The 21,757-nt window shown below is 44.6% G+C and overlaps 3 protein-coding genes across 7 annotated transcripts; 2 read left to right on the top strand and 1 right to left on the bottom strand.

The window, feature by feature from the left end:
* Positions 1-485: 485 nt before the first annotated feature.
* Positions 486-4,260, bottom strand: LOC110485518 (heme oxygenase). The gene is made up of 7 exons (XM_021556607.2): positions 4,098-4,260; positions 3,793-3,841; positions 3,089-3,200; positions 2,540-2,755; positions 1,846-2,118; positions 1,477-1,594; positions 486-1,221 (listed from the first exon to the last, which is right to left on the bottom strand). The coding sequence occupies exons 2-7, from the start codon at positions 3,837-3,839 to the stop codon at positions 1,094-1,096; spliced, it is 894 nt and encodes a 297-aa protein (XP_021412282.2). The 5' UTR covers positions 3,840-3,841; positions 4,098-4,260; the 3' UTR covers positions 486-1,093.
* Positions 4,261-8,257: 3,997 nt separating this feature from the next.
* LOC110485520 (HMG domain-containing protein 4-like) lies at positions 8,258-10,617 on the top strand. Of its 5 annotated transcripts, none has more exons than XM_036940260.1 (6): positions 8,258-8,501; positions 8,682-8,868; positions 9,067-9,215; positions 9,596-9,820; positions 10,007-10,135; positions 10,308-10,617. In XM_036940260.1, exons 2-6 carry the CDS (start codon positions 8,691-8,693, stop codon positions 10,332-10,334), a joined length of 708 nt encoding a protein of 235 aa, XP_036796155.1. In that variant the 5' UTR covers positions 8,258-8,501; positions 8,682-8,690; the 3' UTR covers positions 10,335-10,617. The 5 variants fall into 5 exon arrangements, with proteins under 5 accessions (XP_036796155.1, XP_036796153.1, XP_036796156.1 ...); XM_036940258.1 differs by having other exon boundaries at positions 8,262-8,501; positions 9,067-9,220; positions 9,601-9,820; positions 10,304-10,617; XM_036940261.1 differs by having other exon boundaries at positions 8,263-8,501; positions 9,067-9,203.
* A 2,362-nt stretch (positions 10,618-12,979) lies between these two features.
* On the top strand, positions 12,980-19,680 carry LOC110485521 (zinc finger CCCH domain-containing protein 13). The gene is made up of 7 exons (XM_036940256.1): positions 12,980-13,121; positions 14,243-14,589; positions 14,792-15,025; positions 15,258-16,551; positions 16,727-16,792; positions 16,964-17,199; positions 17,590-19,680. Exons 2-7 carry the CDS (start codon positions 14,245-14,247, stop codon positions 18,562-18,564), a joined length of 3,150 nt encoding a protein of 1,049 aa, XP_036796151.1. The 5' UTR covers positions 12,980-13,121; positions 14,243-14,244; the 3' UTR covers positions 18,565-19,680.
* Positions 19,681-21,757: the final 2,077 nt, after the last annotated feature.

Genomic DNA, 21,757 nt, shown 5'->3' with positions numbered 1-21,757 from the left:
CACCACATTCCAGACCACCATAGAAGATGACCAGCCTTCTCAGTCTTCGAGGACTGCGCTGGACAGGAAGTGGAGCATGACAAGCCAAAGAAGATGAGGAGGATTCGCAACATCTTCAGAAGGAAATGTAATGAAGGGGCTTCTAAAGCCTATTATCACCACAAGACTCGTATACTAGAAGAGAATTCTAACAGCCTGACATTGTTATCTAATTTGTCTGTTATTATTTGGGAAATAGAATGATGGGATGTGGGCCTTAGCATTTCTGATTAGAAACCCCACAAGACTCCTACTAGAACAGAACAGCCTGATATTTATATATTTTTTGTTCCTATTTTGTTGTTTTCTTCATTTTAAAGTACAGTCATTTAACTTTTTTATGCACACTGATTGAGATAAAACTATATGTTCAATCTACATTGTTACTCTGTGGTTGGATGTTGATAGAGGAAAGGATTTGAAATAATGTAGACGATGAAGAAATGATCTGTGTATTTTATACCCCACATGGTATACTCTTTTTATTAAAAAAAATGTACAAATATATACAATATATACAAATATTTTTGTTGAACAAATTTCAAACAGTATAACTGACTTTACAAAAATGGATTTGACAGGTAGAAATATGACAGTAGTAATGGCTAAATCTTGAGATTGTAAATGAAAAAGGATAGATTTCATTTTGCTCTCATTTTCACAGTGACATTGATAAATGATTCAGAAATGTTGCTAAATGTTCAGGAGTACTAGTCTATTTCTAGTGTACTAGTGATTTTATACTGGTGAACATTGAGCCAGTCAGACACATGGACATGTATCAATATCATACACATCCTAACTCATAGTTTAATGTGGCTACATACAACACAGGAACTATGAGAATTTATATTACTAAGTTATTACTTACTTCTGTACAGTATTTAGTTTTTTTTAACAACTTTTAAAACTATTTAGGATCAACAACATCCTAAACATCCTTCATCCTCTTTAAGGTCTTTAAAGTACAAAAATACTGCCACCATCATCTAGGTCCAGGGTAATCTTCTGTTATGGACGGATACAACTTTGCTGAAAACACTTCTTTACAACTTTAAAAAGCATAGATTCCCATGCCAACCGTTGCCAGGGCGACACAGATCCCCAGCACCATTCTGAAGAGGGGTGATGCGTTGACCAGACTGGTCTGGATCTGAAGGGATCTAACTGTCAGTTTCTCTCCTGAGAAAAGAGGAATTATGAGTATTATCTAACACACTAACTGCATAAGTACTAAATATCACCGTCATCATATTCAGTCGTGTGTGTGTGTCCGTGCGTGTGGTGTGTGTGTGTCCGTGCGTGTGGTGTGTGTCCGTGCGTGTGGTGTGTGTGTGCGTGCATGCGTGCGTTCGCACATACGTGTGCCTATGCATGTGTGTGTGTGTGTCTATGCCTATGCGTGTGTGTGTGTGTCTGTGTGTGCGCGTAACTTACCATCAGCCAGTTTGGAATGTGTCGACGTGTGTCTTGTGCATCTATTTCTGGTTGTCGTATGCATGAGCTCACTTTCCCTCTCTGTCACAGACACCATCTTCTGAAGATCGTCAAAGACCTGCATCACAGACAGAGGCAAGACAACATCAGTCAAAAGTCAGTCGTCTTATGTACGAAGAGCCAAGAAGCTCATAAAAAAAACTAAATGGCACTCACTTAGCTTATAGTTGAACACCAACCCTAATATCTAACCTTATATCACCCCTAAACCATGGCTGTCCAGTTTCCCTATTCCTCGTCACACCCCCCCCCCAACCCATCCTCCACTCCACTCCTCCATCCTCCACTCCTCTCCTCCATCCTCCTCACCTGGATGTTCAACTCGAAGGCTCTGACAGCCTCCTCCAGCATTCCTTTCCTCTCCTCTTCCTCCAGCTCGATGCTGTTCATTCTACTCCTGTACAGCTGTTTGAACAGGTTGGGGCTGCTCACGCCCGGGAAGGAAAAGAACGACAGACCCTCGCCACCCTTCAGCCCCAGAGACTTCTGGGTAATGCGGCCAAGGACTTGTCCGCCAGATAGGTCGCCGAGGTAGCGGGTGTACGCGTGGGCCACTAGGTACTCAGGGTTGTCTTTGCCGATCTGTGGAGGGAAGGAGAGAGAGTCAGTACAGTCACTGGTGTGAATGCACTATAAACCCATTCCAAGTAACCCATTTTTTACATTTTTTTTTTTATTATCTCAACTTCTAACGTTTGGCTGAATTTACATTGGATTTTTGAAAACCTCATTTGCCCCCTTCATGGTTACATAAGGCAGGTTTCCTAAACTCGGTCTTGGGGCCCATTCTGGGTGCACGTTTAGTTTTTACCCTAGCACTAAACAGATGATTCAAATAATCAAAGGTTGATGATGAGGTAGTTATTTGAATCAGCTGGGTGGTGCTGGGGCAAAAACTAAAATGTGCACCCAGAGGAGGCCCCTGGACCGAGTTTGGGAAACACTGTTATAAAGCATTATGGTACGATTCAACTTCCACAGAGCAGTCCAGTTTAATACACACCTGTCTGAGTCTATGGGCATATATTTTAGTGGCAGCCGGTACAACAATCTTCTCTCTCCAGTCCTGCCCATAGAAATGCTCCAGGTCTCTCTCCACTGACTCCAGCCGTGCTAGTTCCAGGGGGAAGTATATAGGCGCGACACTCGGGTGGTTGGAGTTGTTGTCCAGAGCTTCCTCTAGTGCTTGATAGATCTCATAGAGGGAGCACAGGAGAAGCTGAGGAAAGGAGACAAGGAAAGGATATAAACTAGGGTTAGTCTCAATACTTCCATTATACATAACACATAACACAGCACCTTGACCCACAACAGTTGATAGCAGCACATGATAGAATGAAGGAGCATGATGATGCATGGCGCTCCAGCTCGGAAAATGTTGCATGTCCACACGGGACATTCGGATCAACTGATGGGAATTACAGTGTAGATAAGGAATCACAAGACTAATTGCGTTGTACTTGCTAGTATCTCCATTTACTAACATGCAGCAGAGGTTTAAACAGAGAGATGAATCTTTGCCTTTGTTAATGATATGTTAATGATTGATTACCTTGTACTGTGTCAGACTGACGTTTCCTCTCTGGTAGGCCAGCATCAGCTCAGTGTTCTCTGCTCTGACATGGCTGTCCTTGGTCACAGCCTTAATCTGCTCAGACAGATCACTGTGGGAGAGAGAGAGGAAAACACATTAACCCCTGTATTCAACCTGTAAAGTTACAGCATTACTGTACTGTTCACACACACAGAGACAGAGACAGAGACAGAGACAGAGACAGAGACAGAGACAGAGAGAGAGAGAGAGAGAGAGAGATGGGGGGGGGTCATGTTAACTTCTGTTTTCAACCTGTGATAAAGACTGTCTTACACACTGAGTGATGATTGACATATGGATGAGAGGGGGAATGCCCACTGACATATAGGACAGCTGGGTGACATATCACTTTAAGGTGGAAAACCAACACGGGTCTATCAATGGAGGCTAACTGCTAATGGGGATAAGATACTGCAGGTGATGGCAAGTAGATCAGAGCAATAGACACCTACTCAGAAGAACACCCCATGAAACGCTGCCTCATGCAAAAGCAGCATGTTTCTGAGACACTTACTAACACAAGAAACAGTTTGGTTTGTCTGAGATCTTCATATGCTTGGTAGAGACCAGCACAGAGACAGCGTATGTTAACTGTCTGCTAAGTTCAATCAAAACACAGAAATCAGTAGCATGTACACTGCTGGCTGTAACAACAGCCTTACCTGTCTGTGAGCTCCACTTGTGTCTGCATCTTCTTGTCTGTCTCCATATCTGTATTCACAACAGAGAAAACCATCAATATGACTGAGATAACACGGTGTCATACCGTCTGATCTATAACAGAGTACACCGTATAAACATGATATGTTGACAATAAGCCTTTACAATGATCACACATCAGATACTTGCATGTTGCTATTTGACCCAAACAGGAATTGCAATGTCAGTTGCTATAGAAAGTTATGACTGAAAGCTATGACCCAGAAATGGCACAAAAGTCAAATTGTTAATCAGTTTTTTCACTCACCAGTTCACAAGTTAAACAATAGTTGGTCCTTTCTTTGTTGTTATATTCCCACAATGAGAGACTGTCTTCTCCTTCTCTCTCTCTCTCTCTCTCTCTCTCTCTCTCTTTCTTTCTTTCTTTCTTTCTTTCTTTCTTTCTTTCTTCCTAAGTGTACAATCCTTATTTTGTGTGCCTCCTCTCCGGTCTCTACCTCTCTTTATACTGTCCTCCCCTCCTCCCTCCCTCCCTCCTTTCTTCTCTTTCACGAGTTAGCTGAGCTGAGAGAAACAGGAAGCAGTAAACCTGACTCATCAACAGCTCTGCTAGGAACAGCTACGGGAACATTGTGGAGGGAGGGACTAGGACTAAACATGACAGGGCAACTTTAGGAATTCTAGTAATGGAAAACTGGGGGAGGAGGGACCCACGCTTAACATGACAGGGCAACTTTAGGAACATAAATCGAAAACTGGAGGGAGGGACCAGCGCTTAACATGACAGCGCAACTTTAGGAATATAAATGGAAAACTGGAGGGAGAGTAAACATGACTAACTTTTTTACCACCCTGGAAAGAAGAGGGAGGAGTGAGGGAATAGCAATGGACAACTGGGGAGTATGGAGGGACTAGGACTAATCATGACAGAGCAACTTTAGGAACAACATGGAATGGTGACAGGAATGTCGGCTAGGAGGAGGGATCAGAAGTCAGCACTAACTAAACATGACAGTGTAACTTCAGCACTCTGGGGAGCAGAGGGAGGAGTGTTGAAATCCAGACTGTGTAAACGACACAGCACAATCACATGACTATGGTGTGTTTTGTCAAGAAGTGGTAGTAATCTCATGTTTGATGATTCAAGTTTGCTACTTGAAGTTTGCTAGTTGGCTCTTTGTGTTAGGTTTACTGTCCATTATATATATATATATATATACAATCATATATATACAGTGCCTTGCGAAAGTATTCGGCCCCCTTGAACTTTGCGACCTTTTGCCACATTTCAGGCTTCAAACATAAAGATATAAAACTGTATTTTTTGTGAAGAATCAACAACAAGTGGGACACAATCATGAAGTGGAACGACATTTATTGGATATTTCAAACTTTTTTAACAAATCAAAAACTGAAAAATTGGGCGTGCAAAATTATTCAGCCCCTTTACTTTCAGTGCAGCAAACTCTCTCCAGAAGTTCAGTGAGGATCTCTGAATGATCCAATGTTGACCTAAATGACTAATGATGATAAATACAATCCACCTGTGTGTAATCAAGTCTCCGTATAAATGCACCTGCACTGTGATAGTCTCAGAGGTCCGTCAAAAGCGCAGAGAGCATCATGAAGAACAAGGAACACACCAGGCAGGTCCGAGATACTGTTGTGAAGAAGTTTAAAGCCGGATTTGGATACAAAAAGATTTCCCAAGCTTTAAACATCCCAAGGAGCACTGTGCAAGCGATAATATTGAAATGGAAGGAGTATCAGACCACTGCAAATCTACCAAGACCTGGCCGTCCCTCTAAACTTTCAGCTCATACAAGGAGAAGACTGATCAGAGATGCAGCCAAGAGGCCCATGATCACTCTGGATGAACTGCAGAGATCTACAGCTGAAGTGGGAGACTCTGTCCATAGGACAACAATCAGTCGTATATTGCACAAATCTGGCCTTTATGGAAGAGTGGCAAGAAGAAAGCCATTTCTTAAAGATATCCATAAAAAGTGTTGTTTAAAGTTTGCCACAAGCCACCTGGGAGACACACCTTACATGTGGAAGAAGGTGCTCTGGTTAGATGAAACCAAAATTGAACTTTTTGGCAACAATGCAAAACGTTATGTTTGGCGTAAAAGCAACACAGCTCATCACACTGAACACACCATCCCCACTGTCAAACATGGTGGTGGCAGCATCATGGTTTGGGCCTGCTTTTCTTCAGCAGGGACAGGGAAGATGGTTAAAATTGATGGGAAGATGGATGGAGCCAAATACAGGACCATTCTGGAAGAAAACCTGATGGAGTCTGCAAAAGACCTGAGACTGGGACGGAGATTTGTCTTCCAACAAGACAATGATCCAAAACATGATGCAAAATCTACAATGGAATGGTTCAAAAATAAACATATCCAGGTGTTAGAATGGCCAAGTCAAAGTCCAGACCTGAATCCAATCGAGAATCTGTGGAAAGAACTGAAAACTGCTGTTCACAAATGCTCTCCATCCAACCTCACTGAGCTCGAGCTGTTTTGCAAGGAGGAATGGGAAAAAATTTCAGTCTCTCGATGTGCAAAACTGATAGAGACATACCCCAAGCGACTTACAGCTGTAATCGCAGCAAAAGGTGGCGCTACAAAGTATTAACTTAAGGGGGCTGAATAATTTTGCACGCCCAATTTTTCCGTTTTTGATATGTTAAAAAAGTTTGAAATATCCAATAAATGTCGTTCCACTTCATGAATGTGTCCCACTTGTTGTTGATTCTTCACAAAAAAATACAGTTTTATATCTTTATGTTTGAAGCCTGAAATGTGGCAAAAGGTTGCAAAGTTCAAGGGGGCCGAATACTTTCGCAAGGCACTGTATATATATATATGGGTATTGGGTATATGGGGCGGCAGGGTAGCGTAGTGGTTAGAGCGTTAGACTAGTAACCGAAAGGTTCCAAGTTCATATCCCGAGCTGACAAGGTACAAATCTGTCGTTCTGCCCCTGAACAGGCACTGTTCCTAGGCCGTCATTGAAAATAAGAATTTGTTCTTAACTGACTTGCCTAGTTAAATAAAGGTAAAAATATATATACATACATATTAAAAAAAGGTAATGAAATACATGTGATTGAATACATTTTCCATAAACTCGTGAAATACTGTAAATTCCCTAACACTAAATGCAGAAGAGGTAAGAACAATTACCCAATGTACAAGTCACATTGTGGTTTATGTGTCATTCATTTTCTGATACATAGCAACATTTCATAATGGACTCGCTGACATTGCACTCTCCTGATGTTCAAGTGCAATGTCTAGCTCAAATAAGACAGAGTCACAGACACAGTGAACTCGAAGTCCACTGTCCAAATACACACTTAGAACAAAGGGTTCCAAAAGGGTTCTTTGGCTCCTATGGGGACAGCTGAAGAACCATTTAAGGTTATAGCACCTTGTACTGTACTTTATAGTTGAGTATTATTTTGTTGAACTCCTCACCCTCCTCCCACTAGACTAACGTTAGTCTCTGTGGATGTACTGTACAGTACATTCAATTAGCATGGGTAAAGAAAGATGAATAGACCTGTTGGTTTAATTGTTAACAGTGTAACCTAAATACTCTCTACTGTTTCTGTACACACAGTGTGCTGCAATGCTGTTTGACTTCATCTCTGACTGCCAAGTTCAACCTCCCTCTCTCTGTCACAACAAAGCTCTCAATCATGCCTGGAAATGGCAGTGGCAATTTGGCAATGATGTATCACTGAGAAGTAAACAACTATTACTATTTAATTCCCTCTTAGGTCTAATATCAGTTGATGATTCATATATGATATTGTTAATATGGGTATGCATTATAAGGGTATAATTATTCGATTTTGATGCCATAATATTTGAATTAAAGATTCATTTATTTAATGGAGAATAATCCATAACTGTAACTTTGTTGCAACCTGCAAGTCTGCAACAATGCAGCCAAATATATAGATTGCGTATGCTAAATTGTAGCAATAAAATAATTGGTCATGAAGTTTTAGGATGTGATTTTCATGCGGAAGCATTCAGCGATAAGAATATTGCTTTGACCGCTTACCGTGATTCAGCGACTATGTGGACGTGAGGGAAGGGGGAGCAAATGGGGTGAGAACGATTCGACCATTTCCTAAACATGAGTCCGCGGAATTTGTCCCAGCAGGGACTCGCATTCCAATGGTGTTGAAATCATCCCACCAGCGAAGGAGACTTCAAATTCAGGAAATTATGGAGCAACGATTTACCACCCATAAATTGAGTAGAGTAGGCTAGCCTGATAGTCTGTGAGTAAAAACACATGCATTTAATCACACGGCTAAATTGTAACATACATTGCAATGTTTTGCAAATAATACTTTCACAAATAATACTGATTTTGTTACCCTTTGAAAAGTATAGGCCAATGTCTCATTTTACGTAAGCCATGCGCCTCCACCCACGGGGTGCGTTATCCTGCGCTTATGAGCGCAGCAAACTTTGAACTCTTCAAAGATGGCGACAAGCGGTGGGTGAAGTTTGGAGATGGTCCATCAGTTCTTTGTCGACACATCGGAAAGCCAAAACGGAGCTCTTTTGATCAGCTACCAATTCGTTGTTGAAAAACACATAACTATTTCATAATCGAAATTACCGCGAGTGGTTGAGCAACAGAGCCACCTCCGTACTGCGTTTACATTTGTGCGGAGCAGGTAGGCAGAGTGTTTGTTTAGAGGTGGTAGAATGCACCTGTTAGGAGGTTCAAATGCATATTCTTGTCAGTGTGCCCAGCTTCTTTGCAATAGTAGCCTATTCAGTATATTTGAACCTATACATTGTATCATGTTATGTGCATCGATTTTAATGTCTATATTACTGCCTCTCATTCCCAGGTGTAGAAGATGGAGGGAGAGGTGGGCCTTGTGACCAGTCGCAGTCAGAGAGAGAAGAAAAGATCCTACAAAGATTTCCTGAGAGAGGAGGAGGATGAGGATGATGACCTAGTGGCGGATGAGGAACAACTTGTTGTCAAAGAACGCAAATGCAAGAAGTCATATAAGAAGAAGAGGAGACATTCAGGTTTGGAACGCGGATACATCGTGAGCGTGACTATGACATTTGGAGCAATGGCACCCTGTTCCCTACATAGTGCACTACTTTTGACCATGGTCAGTTCTAGTGCACTATGTAAGGAATAGGGTGCCATTTGGGACACATATCTCCATGTAATTTTGGCTCAATCTCATAGGTGCTTCATCCTTTCTGTACTCTTTACAGGTGACCACACCCACCCCCACAGTTGGACCAATGGCAGTGCAGGACCGGAGTTGTATGTTCTCTCCCATCACCAGTACGACCACCAGACCTGTGAATCACCAGACGAATGGTTGACAGAAGGGGAGAGATTTGAGGAAGTGAGTGAGCAGGTGGGGTGAGTCTCCATTTTATGTCCTTGATTCCTTGCAGCCTCAGACTTTCTCCTCTAATGAGGTTTAAGAAGGAGTCAAGGAGAGAGGAATTGAGATTCATCTGGGGACTAAGGCCTCTTTCTGGAGATGGTTAGTAAGAGGAAGACCAAGTTGCCCTCTAGACACTGATCTAAGTTATGTCTAGCATTTCCCCACTAGTGATTAATGTTAAGGATATAGGGAGGGTGTACTGATCCTAGATCTGTGTCTAAAATAGCAGCTTCTAGGTGTTATTGTGTAAAATGGACAGCAGAGGGCAGTGCTTGGTAAGTTTCCTTCCACTGATCTTCTTTTCTGCTTCTTACTCATCCCTTGTTTTCCCCCTGCTCCTCTCCCAGAGTAGGGAGGAGTCTACCATGCCTTCGTTCTGGATGTACCTGGACGACCAGCAGAACGAGATAAGAGCGGAGGCCTCTACAGCTAGTTGCAGTCTCATGACCCCTGATACCACAGACTCACCCATGTTGACAGGGCCTGAGGTAGACCCAGTGAACGCAGCGGCCCACCTACAGCTGCTGGGGGAATCGCTGTCTCACATTGGCCACCGGCTTCAGGGAACTAAGGTGGGCTGGTTGAACACTGTTGGCTTCATTGTCCTCACACTGAAAGGCTACTGAATACGGACATGTCATGCAAGCATTGTTTGATTGAAGTTGCTGATAGTTTGATGAATCTCGCTCTCTTTCGCCCTGACCCTCCCTTTATTTCTGTCTCTTTCCCTGTCGGTGTCTCTTTCTGTCTCTCTCTAGGAGATGATGGCAGTGTCAGGTAGTCTGTCTGTGTTACTGGACTCTCTACTGTGTGCCCTGGCTCCCCTGGCCTGTCTCACCTCTCTGGTCCCCGAGCTACGCAGCTGCCCTTCACACTCACACACACTGGTGAGGCTTACACACACACACACACACACACACACACACACACACACACACACACACACACACACACTCACACACACTGGTGAGGCTTACACACACACACACATTCAGTAGCTGTCAAATGATTAGGACCCTCACCACCCTCTTCTATTATCCCCATCTTTCTTCTAGGCAGAGACTCTGGACAACATTGCCTATGTGATGCCTGGTTTGTGAAGTCTGTCTGATGAGGAGAAGAGCCTTAACCAGGGCAAACAGGACGTTGTCATACTTTGAAGATGTTCCTTCCTGTCTGTTTGGGGCCTTTTGAAGGGATGGGGGATAAGTACGCCGTTTGTTTTCAGAGGGGCTTTTAAGCGAACGTCCCAATCTGTACGTCCCGCTCTACTTTACCTCCGAAGTTATCTGGGTTCATATTGAATTTGAAAGATCAACCATTTGTTTTTAGTTTCATTTGTTCAATTAAAACGTGTTTTGTTCATGCACTCGTTTTGATATTTATCCAACTTGGCAAGAGCTTCTAATCAACGGTTCATGGATTATTGTTCCAGATGAAATACTTTGACTATTTAAGAGAATCATTTCCACTTGTTGAGCTCTGACTCATCACGTAAGACTGTCAGTGTCTGTTCTCACAACAGCCACATGTTTTTAGACTGTCAGTGTCTGTTCTCACAGCAGCCACATGTTTTTAGACTGACGGTGTCTGTTCTCACAACAGCCACATGTTTTTAGACTGTCAGTGTCTGTTCTCACAACAGCCACATGTTTTTAGACTGACAGGATGTCAGACAATACCGGAGGCGCTAGAGTGCTTCTTCTGGTTCTATAACTGTAAAACACTGCAGTGGGTCTGGTTCTATAACTGTAAAACACTGCAGTGGGTCTGGTTCTATAACTGTAAAACACTGCAGTGGGTATCTTGCTACTTGGGTATAATTTTCCAGGGTCACGTTCATTTGCCAGAAGTTGTTGAACGTTGCAGATCGACTAGAAGTGCCATGAATAGAGCCAATGTGATTCCTTGTTCTACATGTCAAAGAGGCATGTTTGTTCTACGTAGCCTATTTCTCTGAACATTCCAAAACGTTGCGTCCTGCTGTACAGATATTCAACCACACCTGTAGAACTAATGTAGCTCATAATGTACCATCACATATACAGTACCAGTCAAACGTTTGGACTCATTCCTGGCTTTTTCTTTACTTTTACTATTTTCTATACTGTGGAATAATAGTGAAGACTAAACTGAAATAACACATGGAATCATGTAGTAACCCAAAAAGTTAAGTCAAAATATATTTTATATTTGAGATTCTTCAAGGTATCCACCCTTTGCCTTGATTAACAGAATGTGACTGGCGGAACGGGTGTTGTATGTGGAGGATGAGGGCTGCAGTAGATATCTCAGATAGGGGGGAGCGAGGCCTAAGAGGGTTTTATAAATAAGCATCAAACAGTGGGTCTTGCGACGGGTATATAGAGATGACCAGTTTACAGAGGAGTATAGAGTGCAGTGATGTGTCCTATAAGGAGCATTGGTGGAAAATCTGATGGCCGAATGGTAAAGAACCTCTAGCCGCACCCTTTCCTGCCTTGTTAAAAGGTCATTTCTGTAATTTCTTTCCTTATTGCCTTTGAGGCAATCAGTTGTGTTGTGACAAGGTAGGGATGGTATACAGAAGATAGCCCAAGTCCATATTATGGCAAGAACAGCTCAAATAAGCAAAGAGAAACGACAGTCCGTCACTACTTTGGCTGACCTGCTTGTCTTAATCTGGAACATTTCAACAGCTTTGAAAGTTTCTTCAAGTGCAGTCGCAAAAACCAAGTGCTATGATGAAACTGGCTCTCATGAGGACCGCCACAGGAATGGAAGACCCAGAGTTACCTCTGCTGCAGAGGATAAGTTCATTAGAGTTACCAGCCTCAGAAACTGCAGCGCAAATAAAGGCTTCAGAGTTCAAGTAACAGACACATAATATCAACTGTTCAGAGGAGCTGTGTCTATCAGGCCTTCATGGTTGAATTGCTGCAAAGAAACCACTACTAAAGGACACAAATAAGAAGAGGAGACTTGCTTGGGCCAAGAAACACGAGCAATGGACATTGGACCGGTGGAAACATCCGCATGTGTGGTTCCCACAGTGAAGCAACAGGACAATGACCGTGAACACACCTCCAGGCTGTGTAAGGGCTATTTGACCAAGAAGGAGAGTGATGGAGTGCTGCATCAGATGACCTGACCTCCACAAACACCCAACCTCAAACCAACTGAGATGGTTTGGAATGCAGAGTGAAGAAAAAGCAGCCAACAAATGCTCAGCATATGTGGGAACTCCTTCAAGACTGTTGGAAAAGCATTCCTCATGAAGCCGGTTGAGAGAATGCCAAGAGTGCAAAGCTGTCATCAAGGCATAGGATATGTTTTGATCTGTTAAACACTTTTTTGGTTACTACATTATTCTGTATGTGTTACTTGGTAGTTTTGATGTCCACTATTATTCTACATTGTAGAAAATAGTAAAAATAAAGAAAAACTCTTGAATGAGAAGGTAGATTGGTACCCACTCTCTCCAGCGTAGGCCATCGCCCCCCATGTACCCCTCATTGGCTGTGGTGAACGTTTGGCGTGAGTGTCACTGTTTACCACTCCGCCTCTCCACGGAATACCTGGTGGCCTCTGAACAATAGAGCCAGAGAATGTTGGTGTGTTTCAGCGTGCGTGTGACCGAGAAAGGGAGGGTGCACCTAGGTAGACCGGTGACTCACTAATACCGACACTCCTTAATCCATGTAGTTTGGCCGTATTTAGAGGTTGATGAGCAAGGATAGGTGTTGCCATAACAGACTGATAGAGGTGAGGAGGGTTACACAGGAGAGACAAGCCGGTTCAGAGCGACTGGGTTCATCCGAGAGAAGGAAGGAGAAGACACACAGGGATACAGACAGAAAACCCAGCGACCCGTTCCAACAAACTCCTACCTGGGTAAGGGGGATACCTCAGTAGATTTTAGGTGGTTGATGTGTGTACCGTGTATGTCAGCCAGGAGGGTTCTTAAAACGGACCATAGACTGTAAGGTATTTAAAAGCTTTGAATTTCTTCATATTTCACATGATCTAATCTAAATCAAAGACGCCTGTGAAAGGGAAGCTGTTGCTACAGTACTGTTTCTCCTACACCTCGCGGAGGTCTTCATTTGACCTCAACCCCTGATGCAATGCCACCCCGCCATGTGTAGGCAGTAAACAATATGGTTGTTTAAACTGATCATAATGCACAGGATCAGGTCTGTTCCAGTTTCGCTGCTAGGAGAACAGGAGTGTTAAGAGTTGACAGGACATGTTCGTCTGTGGTTAGAAACACGGGATATTAACAACAGGTCGTCAGGGCATATCTAACTGAAGTAGGCCTACATATGCTGCATGTGTCGTACTGTTTGTGCGGTTTCTATGTTCTGGTGCTATGAGCTTGCAGTGTACATTGTGTGTTTGAGTATTACTCCACACGTTGTTCTGAACAGAATGTCGTTGGACAGGCCTGGCAGGGGTATGTCGTTGGACAGGCCTGGCAGGCGTGTGGGGGTGTGGCTGGAAATTGGTCACCCGTGCACATGATGCATGCACACACACACAAGGAAAGAGAGATGGGGGGGGGGGAGTTTGACACTACACAGGCAGATCAGTGAACACAGACAATACCTCACCTGTAACTTGAATCTTTGCATCTCTGATACACACACATTCCAATTGAAAGATAGATACGCACACACCAGACACACTGTAACACCTCTTCTGGATTATTCTTTGAATGATAATTGCCACAGGATGACTGACCCAGGTTAGATGATAAAACAAGAGGCAACCCAGCCCACATTTCCAGTTGAACTTTCAGGTGTGTTCATCATGGCAGTTAGACAGACTGGGTGTGAGAGAGAAGCCTGCGGCTACACACAAAGACACACGCCCTTACATGTTATTCCCACGCTGATAACTAGTGGTATGGAGAACAAAGTCATTTATTTACGCGAATGAACATCATCTTGACCATCAGGCATACTGTAAGTAATACCTCTTCAGTATCTGTAACTAATCTCTCTCTCTTTCAGCTATGACTGACGTCCTCCCCGACAGCCATGCCAGAACTCCAGAGCCAGAGCTCCGCCTGGTCCTCCTAGGGACCATCGGCTGTGGCAAGACCCTGTCAGGAGACACCCTCCTGGGCCAGTCCTCCTCCGGCTCTCCTTCCTCCTCTGGTTCTTCGCCCAGGCTTTGCCAGCTGAGGCCTGGGGCCTCCGAGGGCCGGAGGTTGACTGTGGTGGAGGCCCCTCGCTGGTACTGGAGCGGGGGCCACATGGAGGCTGGGGTGAGGAAGGAGACAGAGAGGGCACTTGAGCTGGCTGCCCCGGGGCCACACGCCTTCCTGCTGCTGGTTCCTGTCGGCCAGTTCACCGAGGTGGGTCTGATAGTTCTCTAATCGTTCAGAGAAGTTCTATGTTTCTTTGTTATTGCGTCTCTGGTGTTTTGTCATGTAGTTTTACCACGGTGTTGTGAGTCCTGAACAGTCTCTATGTTCTGTGTTATTTCCTTTTGTTTGACTTAATGATGCACATTGTGCTTATGAATACCATGTATTTGCATCGTTCTAATTGATCCAGGTGGAGCACAGAGTGCCCGCTGAGCTGGAGGAGGTGTTTGGGGAGGGGGTGTTGAAACACACCCTGGTACTGTTCACCTGTGGAGACTACCTGATGGGCCAGGGGGCGGGACAGTACCTGGAGGGAGAGGACCCTGGGCTCAGGGAGGTGATTGACAGGTGTGGGGGCCAATACCACGTCCTCAACAACCGCCGACCGCAGGACAGGGAGCAGGTCAGGGAGCTGCTGGAGAAGGTAACCATGACAACCATCCCATCTTATAATGATAGTGATGACAGTGGATCCAATTGATGTAGTGCCTGTATGTGCTTCTACTGTCAATTTGTAGGACCCGCCCACTTTATTGACACATCACTTTATTGACACATCACTTTCAAATACTTTATTACTATGTCCAGGGAATGTTGCAAATACGTATAACCACCCTGTTGGTATTTTATATTTGAGGCACTGTGCTTTATTGCAGGTGGAGAACATGGTACAAAAGAACAGAGGATGCTACATACGACAAAACACCCTGCAGAGAGAGATGGAAGAACAAGCGAGGGGGAGAGAGAGGGAACTGAAGGAGAAGGTGGAAGAACAAGCGAGGGAGAGAGAGAGGGAACTGAAGAGGTACAAAGTGAAGGAGGAGAAAGAGACTGTGCTGGAATCTAGACATGTCACAAACACAGAGACACCCAGATATTGTGGAAGCCGGAAAAGAGAGGTTACACCTAACTCTGCTATAGAGAGGAGAAGAGAGGAAGAGAGGGAAGAGATCAAGAGAGGGGAAGAGAGTGAGGAGATGGAAAACTGGAAGGAAGAGATGGAGAAGATAAAGAAAGAGAGGGATGAGATAATGAAGAGCAGGAAAGAGAAGGAAGAGATGGAGAGAAAAATAGAGGAAGAGTGGGAGAAGAGAAGAAAATATGAGATGGAGAAGAGAAGGGGGAGAGAGAGGGAACTGAAAGAGAAGGTGGAAGAACAAGCGAGGGAGAGAGAGAGGGAACTGAAGGAGAAGGTGGAAGAACAAGCGAGGGAGAGAGAGAGGGAAATGAAGGAGAAGGTGGAAGAACAAGCGAGGGGGAGAGAGAGGGAACTGAAGGAGAAGGTGGAAGAACAAGCGAGGGGGAGAGAGAGGGAACTGAAGGAGAAGGTGGAAGAACAAGCGAGGGAGAGAGAGAGGGAAATGAAGGAGAAGGTGGAAGAACAAGCGAGGGGGAGAGAGAGGGAACTGAAGGAGAAGGTGGAAGAACAAGCGAGGGGGAGAGAGAGGGAACTGAAGGAGAAGGTGGAAGAACAAGCGAGGGGGAGAGAGAGGGAACTGAAGGAGAAGGTGGAAGAACAAGCGAGGGGGAGAGAGAGGGAACTGAAGGAGAAGGTGGAAGAACAAGCGAGGGGGAGAGAGAGGGAACTGAAGGAGAAGGTGGAAGAACAAGCGAGGGGGAGAGAGAGGGAACTGGAATCTAGACACGTCACCAACACAGAGACACGCAGATATTGGGGAAACAGGAAAAGAGAGGTTACACCTAACTCTGCTATAGAGAGGAGAAGAGAGGAAGAGAGGGAAGAGATCAAGAGGAGAAGGGAAGAGATGGAGAGGAAAAGAGAAGAAGAGATTGAGAGGAGAAGAAGGGAAGATATGGAAGAGAAAGTGACTGTGAAACCCTTGGTTAACTGTCTTCAATCAACACCAACACAACAGCAGCAGCCAAAAAAGCCCCAGAATGGTGGTCCAGCACTGTTCACAAGGATCCCTAGTTTCCATCTGACTGAAGGTAAAGACCCATTTTGTATGGAAACTGTCCGCTAGCCACACTTCGGTATGGATATATATGTCCATTACTCAAACCAAGCTCAAACAAACTACTTTGACACTGAAAGTAATGTGTGGCAATGAAGGGTTGTTCACTAGACTGTTCCTTTGTTGTAATTCTGTCTTTTTGTCTCTAGAGGGCGCTATACTCTCACAGCTGTCCGAACTCGAAGCAAAACCAGCCCAGAAAGTTGTTAATACCTGTAAGTCACATACTTCTCAGTGTAACACGACAATGTCAATTGTGGTGTTCTTTAACTTTCCCCCATTTCATCTAAATGTGAGAGAGATCTAAAAATACTGTCTGTCCTTGTCAGTCTGCCACAGAATCAACAGCTTTGGAGTGATCTAAACATACTGTCTGTCCTTGTCAGTCTGCCACAGAATCAACAGCATTGGAGAGAAGACAACCACCTCCTCCTCCTCCTACACCTCCTCCTCCTCCTCCCAGTCAGAGTTGCGTGTGGTTCTGCTGGGTAGGTCAGGGTCAGGGAAGAGTGCAGCAGGTAATATCATACTGGGGCGGGAGGAGTTTGTGTCTCGACCAGACATTACCACAGCCGTCACTCAGGACTGTCAGAAGAGCAGGGCCCTCGTTGCCGGGAGACGGGTTAGTGATTGATTAACCGTTATTACAGCTTTATTGGGTTTCTATTTTCTTAATCATTGAATAATATGAGGTCTATTGACTTCTATTGAGGTCTATTGACTTCTATTGAGGTCTATTGACTTCTATTGAGTTCTATTGACTTCTATTGAGGTGTATTGAGGTCTGCAGTTTGACCTGTTTCAAACTGAAACCCATCAAGTATTGTCTAAGAATGTTATAGTGTTAATGACTGTAAACACTTTCACAGTAAATGTGGGGGGGGGGGTCAAGTTGAACTTTTGCGTCAGTAAAATCAATATAGTAGTGACCTCAAATGACAAGCTACATGCCAGTAATTTCAGACCTCAACAAATCCTCTTCTCCTCTTCTTTATCCTCCCTCTCCCTCCAGGTGGCAGTGGTGGACACTCCAGACTGGTTCCGCTCCGAGCACCCTCCCAATGTGGTCCGTTCCCAGCTGTCGTCCTGTGTGGCCCTCTCGGCCCCTGGCCCCCACGCCTTCATCCTCTGTGTCCCCGTGGACCAACCAGCCCAGGCAGAGCTACAGGCTCTAGGGGCCCTAGAGAAAGTCTTTGGTCCTGGGGCGGTCCGGACCCACACCCTGGTCCTCTTCACTCACTCCGATCGGTTGAAGGAGAGCGGGAAAGTGGGAGTGGAAGGAGTGGAGAAGTATATCTCCAGCCAGAGGAGAGATTTGTTGGAGTTGGTTAAACGATGTGGGGATCGGTATCATGTGATGGAGAGAGGGAGCGGAGGAAAAGAGGAGGAGGAGAGGAAGAGGAGGAGTGTGGGGGAGTTATTGGAGAAGGTGGAGCAGACAGTGAGAGAGGGAGGAGGAGAGTGTTTCTCCTGTCCGCTCTTCCAGGAGGCGGAGGATAGGGTGAGACAGAGACAGGAAGAGATAGTGAGGGAGAGGAGGGGAAGAGGAGAGGAGGTGAAGAGACACGCGCTTCATTCCTACTCCATGCAGCCCTTGAGAGAGACAGAGGAAGATGTGGATGAGGAGGAGAACGAGAGAACGAGAGAGGAGGCGGAGAAGAGTGTGAGCGCCCTGGAATTGGAAAATCTTCCCTCGCTCTCGTCCTCTTCTGCATGGTATTCGTCGCTCCTTCGCTCGGTGTGGGAGAAGGTGGGGGCGGGAGCGAGTAAGGTCCCCAAGCTGACGGCTGGAGGTGCGCTGCTGGGTGGGGTGGTGGGCGTGTTCTTTGGAGGGCCCATAGGGGGAGCTATAGGGGCCACTGCTGGATCTGTGGCCACTGAGGTGGGGAGAAGGAGGTTTAGCCAGACAAAGAACTCAGCAGAAGAGACAGATGCCACAGGGAGAATAGAAGGAGAAATCTTGGACAAGGTGTTGAAAACCGAGTGAGAGAGTCAGATCCACACACGTTGATATGGATGTACAGTACAGCATTTTATGAGAGATTAGAGGTTTCTACCTATGATATATATCCACAGGTGATTGCCTGTGACCGTGCAGACGTTGTACATATCTGTGATTATAAACTGGGTTGGTCGAGCCCTGAATGATGATTGGTTGACAGCCGTGGTATATCAGACAGTATACCACGGGTATGACAAACATTTCTTTTTACTGCTCTAATTATGTTGGTAACCAGTTGATAATAGCGATAAGGCACCTCGGGGGTTTGTGATATATGGCCAATATACCATGGCTATATACTACGTTGCATCGTGCCTAAGAACAGCCCTTAGCCGTGGTATATTTTCCATATACCACACCCCCTCGGGCCTTATTGCTTAAAAATAATGCTGGTAATATTGTATATCTGTGAACATAATGTTGGTAACATTGTACAACATATACTGATGTGTAAGTTGTTTTGCGGCAAATACCGGTTCTCATTGACTGCTTCAATGTTTTGTTGTATTTCTTTTCCAGCTATTACAATTATGACTTGTTAAATAACTCACATGTGCTACATCATTATTATTCAAATTACATTCAACATGGTTTCTTTAAATGTTAAACTACTATTGTGCATATAGTTAATCCGTTTCTTAATGCTAATAAAACACATTGCATGATAATATCATTCAGTTGGGTTTGAAGGCCTACAATATGTAAAGTTGGTCCTGCAAATATGTAATAAAACCCAGAGGGGAGGCAGAGGCAAGGGGGTATTATCTCCATGTCCCAGACTGCTTTGCCTCACCCTCCAGGCCTCTTGTATCAGTAGGACTGGATAGAGCAGGTCTAGGACACCAGCCCCTACCTCACCAACCACCTCTCCTCTGTGTGATCTGATCCTCAGGGGCATCCGTAGTTCACCCTACAAGCTCTCACAGTCTCACGTCAGAATTAGACGTTCATCCATGTTTCTCAAACGTCAAATTTCAAAGTGTTTGAGGTTGAGTTTAGGCGTTAACTCCAAATTCTTATGGTTAGGCATTCATCCTGAATGGTTCATGCAACGATTAAGGTTTGGCATAGGATTAAAACAAAATATCAAAAACAACTTTATATCACTGGATTCAAACATGCAACCTTTGACCCTTTGGAAGCACAGGCAGATGCTTATGCTCATCTACAATGCCCTAGAAAAGCCAAAACCTACTTTACGGTAACAGCTGTTGGGCGGCACGGAGGGAGCCGGCCGTGGAACGCACCACTGTTGGCCTGCACGGAGGGAGCCAGGGCCAGGTTGGCACGTCAGAGATGGAGGCTAGAGGCAGAGGCAATAGGGTTATGTAACCAGTCCTTCCTGTTGTGTCAGAGCGACCGGGTGTGGTGGGGGGTCTGAGAGAGAGAACGGGAGAGGGAACGAGGGCCTTTGTGGCTGATTTTCTCTTATTTCCGGCTCTTTTTTTTGCCCTTCCCTCTCTCCCCTCTTCCATGCATGTAGCGGTTGATTGCACCACAGCAACTTAATGGCTGTAGATGAGACAGCACTAACTGTAGAGCCATTTCCTGGCCACCTGATAACTGGAGACACGCAGCCAACCTGGGGGAAAGGGTTGAGGGGGACACCAACTAGGGCTGGGAGATATCGGCAACATTTTTGACGGTATGATGGTATTTGACAGTATTTTACCTTTTTTTATAATAAAAGTTCTAAATATGCTTCATGAGTAGTGCAGGACCGTAGGTAGGGTGGCAACACATACATTCTAGGTGGTTTCAACGGGGCTTTTCAATCAAACTTCATCCTAACATTATTTTCAGCATTTTCATCCATTTCTGCGTTTTCTTCATTCGTGTACCACTTTATCATCTCTCCTCGCCGTACCACTTTATCATCTCTCCTCGCTGTACCACTTTATCATCTCTCCTCGCCGTACCACTTTATCATCTCTCCTCGCTGTACCACTTTATCATCTCTCCTCGCCGTACCACTTTATCATCTCTCCTCGCTGTACCACTTTATCATCTCTCCTCGCCGTACCACTTTATCATCTCTCCTCGCTGTACCACTTTATCATCTCTCCTCGCCGTACCACTTTATCATCTCTCCTCGCTGTACCACTTTATCATCTCTCCTCGCTGTACCACTTTATAATTTCTCCTCGCTGTACCACTTTATCATCTCTCCTCGCTGTACCACTTTATCATCTCTCCTCGCTGTACCACTTTATCATCTCTCCTCGCCGTACCACTTTATCATCTCTCCTCGCTGTACCACTTTATCATCTCTCCTCGCCGTACCACTTTATCATTTCTCCTCGCTGTACCACTTTATCATCTCTCCTCGCTGTACCACTTTATCATCTCTCCTCGCTGTACCACTTTATCATCTCTCCTCGCTGTACCACCTTTGTTTTGTCTTTGTGTGCCTCCATGTTGTGAAAAAGTTACTTTTTCTTTATCAGAATAACTATTCTACTAGGTTTCCATAACTAGGTTTCCATAACTAGGTTTCCATAACTAGGTTTCTAACTAGGTTTCCATAACTAGGTTTCCATAACTAGGTTTCCATAACTAGGTTTCCATAACTAGGTTTCCATAACTAGGTTTCTAACTAGGTTTCCATAACTAGGTTTCCATAACTAGGTTTCCATAACTAGGTTTCCATAACCAGGTTTCCATAACCAGGTTTCCATAACTAGGTTTCCATAACTAGGTTTCCATAACCAGGTTTCCATAACTAGGTTTCCATAACTAGGTTTCCATAACCAGGTTTCCATAACTAGGTTTCCATAACTAGGTTTCCATAACCAGGTTTCCATAACTAGTTTTCCATAACTAGGTTTCCATAACTAGGTTTCCATAACCAGGTTTCCAATAACTAGGTTTCCATAACTAGGTTTCCATAACTAGGTTTCCATAACTAGGTTTCCATAACTAGGTTTCCATAACCAGGTTTCCATAACTAGGTTTCCATAACTAGGTTTCCATAACCAGGTTTCCATAACCAGGTTTCCATAACTAGGTTTCCATAACCAGGTTTCCATAACTAGGTTTCCATAACTAGGTTTCCATAACTAGGTTTCCATAACCAGGTTTCCATAACCAGGTTTCCATAACTAGGTTTCCATAACTAGGTTTCCATAACCAGGTTTCCATAACTAGGTTTCCATAACCAGGTTTCCATAACTAGGTT

This window comes from Oncorhynchus mykiss, chromosome 13 (assembly GCF_013265735.2).
Source record: "Oncorhynchus mykiss isolate Arlee chromosome 13, USDA_OmykA_1.1, whole genome shotgun sequence".
In the NCBI taxonomy this organism is placed as follows: Eukaryota; Metazoa; Chordata; class Actinopteri; order Salmoniformes; family Salmonidae; genus Oncorhynchus; species Oncorhynchus mykiss.
Note: the sequence above shows the minus strand (reverse complement) of the source record. Positions and strands in the feature narration are given on the sequence as shown.

What these genes read in the sequence shown, in the direction of transcription:
- LOC110485518 (XM_021556607.2), bottom strand. Translation starts at nt 3,839, where the DNA reads ATGGAGACAGACAAGAAGATGCAGACACAAGTGGAGCTCACAGACAG. An exon ending in CCTTCGAGTTGAACATCCAG is followed by an intron (nt 1,595 to 1,845) that starts GTGAGGAGGATG and finishes TCTGTGATGCAG; the next exon opens with GTCTTTGACGATCTTCAGAA. An exon ending in ACATTCCAAACTGGCTGATG is followed by an intron (nt 1,222 to 1,476) that starts GTAAGTTACGCG and finishes CTCTTTTCTCAG; the next exon opens with GAGAGAAACTGACAGTTAGA.
- LOC110485520 (XM_036940258.1), top strand. Translation starts at nt 8,691, where the DNA reads ATGGAGGGAGAGGTGGGCCTTGTGACCAGTCGCAGTCAGAGAGAGAAG. An exon ending in GAAGTGAGTGAGCAGGTGGG is followed by an intron (nt 9,221 to 9,600) that starts GTGAGTCTCCAT and finishes CTCCCAGAGTAG; the next exon opens with GGAGGAGTCTACCATGCCTT. An exon ending in CTTCACACTCACACACACTG is followed by an intron (nt 10,136 to 10,303) that starts GTGAGGCTTACA and finishes TCTTTCTTCTAG; the next exon opens with GCAGAGACTCTGGACAACAT.
- LOC110485521 (XM_036940256.1), top strand. Translation starts at nt 14,245, where the DNA reads ATGACTGACGTCCTCCCCGACAGCCATGCCAGAACTCCAGAGCCAGAG. An exon ending in CTGTCGGCCAGTTCACCGAG is followed by an intron (nt 14,590 to 14,791) that starts GTGGGTCTGATA and finishes TAATTGATCCAG; the next exon opens with GTGGAGCACAGAGTGCCCGC. An exon ending in TAGTTTCCATCTGACTGAAG is followed by an intron (nt 16,552 to 16,726) that starts GTAAAGACCCAT and finishes TTTTGTCTCTAG; the next exon opens with AGGGCGCTATACTCTCACAG.